At 49.8% G+C, this 3271-nt stretch overlaps 1 protein-coding gene across 1 annotated transcript in view; it reads left to right on the forward strand.

Moving 5' to 3' along the window:
- Positions 1-663: 663 nt before the first annotated feature.
- capns1b (calpain, small subunit 1 b) overlaps positions 664-3271 on the forward strand; it is a 37151-nt gene continuing 34543 nt past the window's right edge. The window contains exons 1-2 of the mRNA XM_078430932.1: positions 664-755; positions 1196-1301. Of these exons, the coding sequence (XP_078287058.1) occupies positions 1261-1301 (41 nt within the window). The 5' untranslated portion in view covers positions 664-755; positions 1196-1260. The remainder of the gene's footprint in view (positions 756-1195; positions 1302-3271) is intronic.

The raw sequence follows: 3271 nt of genomic DNA on the forward strand, positions 1-3271 counted from the left end.
TAATGTTGGGGGAGTCCAGAACCAGGGGCCACAGTTTAAGAATAAGGGGTAGGGCCATTTGGAACGGAGATGAGGAAAAACTTTTTCAGTCAGAGAGTTGTAAATCTGTGGAATTCTCTGCCTCAGAAGGCAGTGGAGGCCAAGTCTCTGAATTCATTCGAGAGAGAGCTAGATAGAGCTCTTAAGGATAGCGGAGTCAGGGGGTATGGGGAGAAGGCAGGAATGGGGTACTGATTGAGAATGATCAGCCATGATCACATTGAATGGTGGTGCTGGCTCGAAGGGCCGAATGGCCTCCTCCTGCACCTATTTATTGCCATCCCTTCTCTCCTGAGATGCTGCCTGACCTGCTGAGTTACTCCAGCATTTTGTGAATAAACCTATTTATTGTCTGTTGTCCCGAAAATAAGTCATAGGATTCTTGCTGGTAGCAGCACAGCAGACATGTAAACTTGTAAACACCACAATCAGTCTGAAGAAGGGGTCTCGACCCGAAAACATCACCCATCCCTTCTCTCCAGAGATGCTGCCCGACCCGCTGAGTTACCCCAGCATTTTGTGTCTACCTTCGATTTGCATGTAGGAGCATCTGCAGTTATTTGCCCTGCTACTAAAGAGGCGTGAGTCAGAACGCAGTGATGGTTTTTTTGCGTGGGCCGTCAATGGGAGGGGACAGGGGAAAAGGGACTGACAACCTTTTAGGCACAAATCCGGTCGGGAACTGCGCCATTTGCAACAAGCTGGGTCTTTAGTCGGTGAGAAATGTCTTTGCGCTGCTTTTTGTTTGAACGATTATATGTGCATTATTGTTATTACAGTGGTCGAGGTGGTTGCAGGACTTTGAAACACATTGTATCCAGCAGGTAGAAGCATTGTATCGTGCAGTGGAAATGTTTGTGCATACAGCAGTAAAAAAACATTGTATCGTGCAGTGGAAATGTTATGCATACAGCAGTAAAAAAACATTGTATAGTACAGTGGAAACATTGCAGGACTTTGAAACACATTGTATCCAGCAGTAGACAGCATTGTATCGTACAGTGGAAACATTGTGCACACAGCAGTAAAAGCATTGTACAGTGCAGTGGAAATGTTGTATCCTGTATCTTGGGGCTGAAATTGGCTTGGCGTTCCCTAACATACTCTGAAAACCTGGCACTCACTAACTCTGCTGCTCTCTCTCTCACTCTCGCAGCTCCCCTTCAACCAACTTCATCATGTTCCTCCTAAAGAAGATTGCTAAGCGGTGGCAGTGGCGACATGGCCGGCCAACTCATCCAAGGCCTGGCAGGCGTGATTGGGTGAGTTTTTCCTTTTCAGATTTTAATTGAAGACAGTACTGTACATTAACAAAAAAAAAAACCCCCAACTCCCACGTATTCTGAACAAGAGAGCAGAGAGAGAGAGAGAGAGAGAGAGAGAGAATCACAAAATGCTGGAGTAACCCAGCAGCATCAGGAGAGAAGGAATGGGTGGCGTTTCGGGTCGAGACCCTTCTTCAGACTGCTGCTAACTTCTTTTAGTGCAAGAAAATAACTATAGATGCTGGTACAAGTCGAAGGTGTATATTTCACAAAATGCTGGAGTAACTCAGCAGGCAGGCTCAGGAGAGATACAAATCGAAGAGAGATACAAATCGAGGAGAGATACAAATCGAGGAGAGATACAAATCGAGGTAAGTTATTCACAAAATGTGGAGTAACTCAGCAGGTCAGGCAGCATCTCAGGAGAGAAGGAATGGGCGATGTTCGGGTCGAGACCTTCTTCAGACTAAAAGAGAGAGAGAGAGAGAGAGAGGGTAGGGGAAGACAGCTCGGCCTTTCGGCCCACTGTGGCTATGCTAGCTCCAAATAGCCCTACCCAACCTAATCTCACCGGGCAGCACTTCAGAAGAAGAAGGGTCTCGACCCGAAACATCACCCATCCCTTCTCTCCTGAGATGCTGCCTGACCTGCTGAGTTACTCCAGCACTTTGTGAAATAAATACCTTCGATTTGTACCAGCATCTGCAGTTATTTTCTTACGCTACTTTGGCCTGTGGAATTTGTCAATCGTGTCTTTTAATTTAAAAAATGCGATGTTGCAAAATCAGATTTTAAAAACCCAGAAAGTTTTGCTTTTTAATGACTTTTTAAAATGAGGAATGCTCGTTAGTTTTGCGGGGATCGCCCGCGGGAATGTTGCAATTCACTGGATCCAACATTTCATTCTGTTTCTCTCTGGATCAGAGAGAGAGAGCGGGCGTGGTTCACTGGCACTGGCGGACCAGAGCAGAGCTGTTGTTGGACCGGTTTAGTAGATCTGCATAGTTACTACACCGTGACTCCCAACCAAATTTGCAAGGGTTAACATGGACTGAGTGGATTTGGAGGGAGAGGGGGGGTGGGGGGGGGGGGGGGGGGGGGGGTGGTAAGGGGTCTCTCCAAAATACTGAGCTTTTAAAGTTGGCTGTTGTATTTTTATAGTTAGCCTACTATTTTATTCCACCAGTTACTATGAGCATTTGGACACACCCTGTTTGAACAGTACATATTCTGGTCCCAGCCACTCCCAGGCAGTCATGTGAAATTGTATTTAACTTGCCCTGTGCAAAATACACCCAGCTACGATTCTAATGGTGACTAGACCAAGTGGATTCATTGGGCACAAACCTCTCCTGCATTGGTGCAGCACCCCCCCCCGTCTCCCCCCCTCTCCTCTCCTCTCCCCTCCTCTCCTCTCCCCTCTCTCCTCTCCCCCTCTCCTCTCCCCTCCTCTCCTCTCCCCCCTCTCCTCTCCCCCCTCTCCTCTCCCCCCTCTCCTCTCCCCCCTCTCCTCTCCCCCCTCTCCTCTCCCCCCCTCTCCTCTCCCCCCCTCTCCTCTCCCCCTCTCTCCTCTCCCCTCTCTCCTCCTCTCCTCTCCCTCTCTCTCCCCCTCCTCTCCTCTCCCCCTCCTCTCCCCTCTCCTCTCCCCCTCCTCTCCCTCTCCTCTCCCCCCCTCCTCTCCCCCCTCCCTCTTCACCCCCCCTCCCCCCCCTCTCCTCTCTCCTCTCCCCCCCTCTCCTCTCCCCCTCCTCTCCTCCCCTCTCCTCTCCTCTCCCCCCCTCTCCCTTCCCCCCTCCCTCTCTTCCCCCCTCCCTCTTCCCCCCTCTCCCACTCTATCCCCCGCAACCTCCCCTCCCCTCCACCCCCTACCCCTCCCCCCTTCTCCTCCCTCCCTAGGAGATAGATTGAAAACTTTAAAATGTGAATAACTTTAAAACTATAACACTGATTTCAATGAAACTTCCATT

The sequence above is a fragment of the Rhinoraja longicauda genome, chromosome 41 (genome assembly GCF_053455715.1).
Source record: "Rhinoraja longicauda isolate Sanriku21f chromosome 41, sRhiLon1.1, whole genome shotgun sequence".
Taxonomy (NCBI): Eukaryota; Metazoa; Chordata; class Chondrichthyes; order Rajiformes; family Arhynchobatidae; genus Rhinoraja; species Rhinoraja longicauda.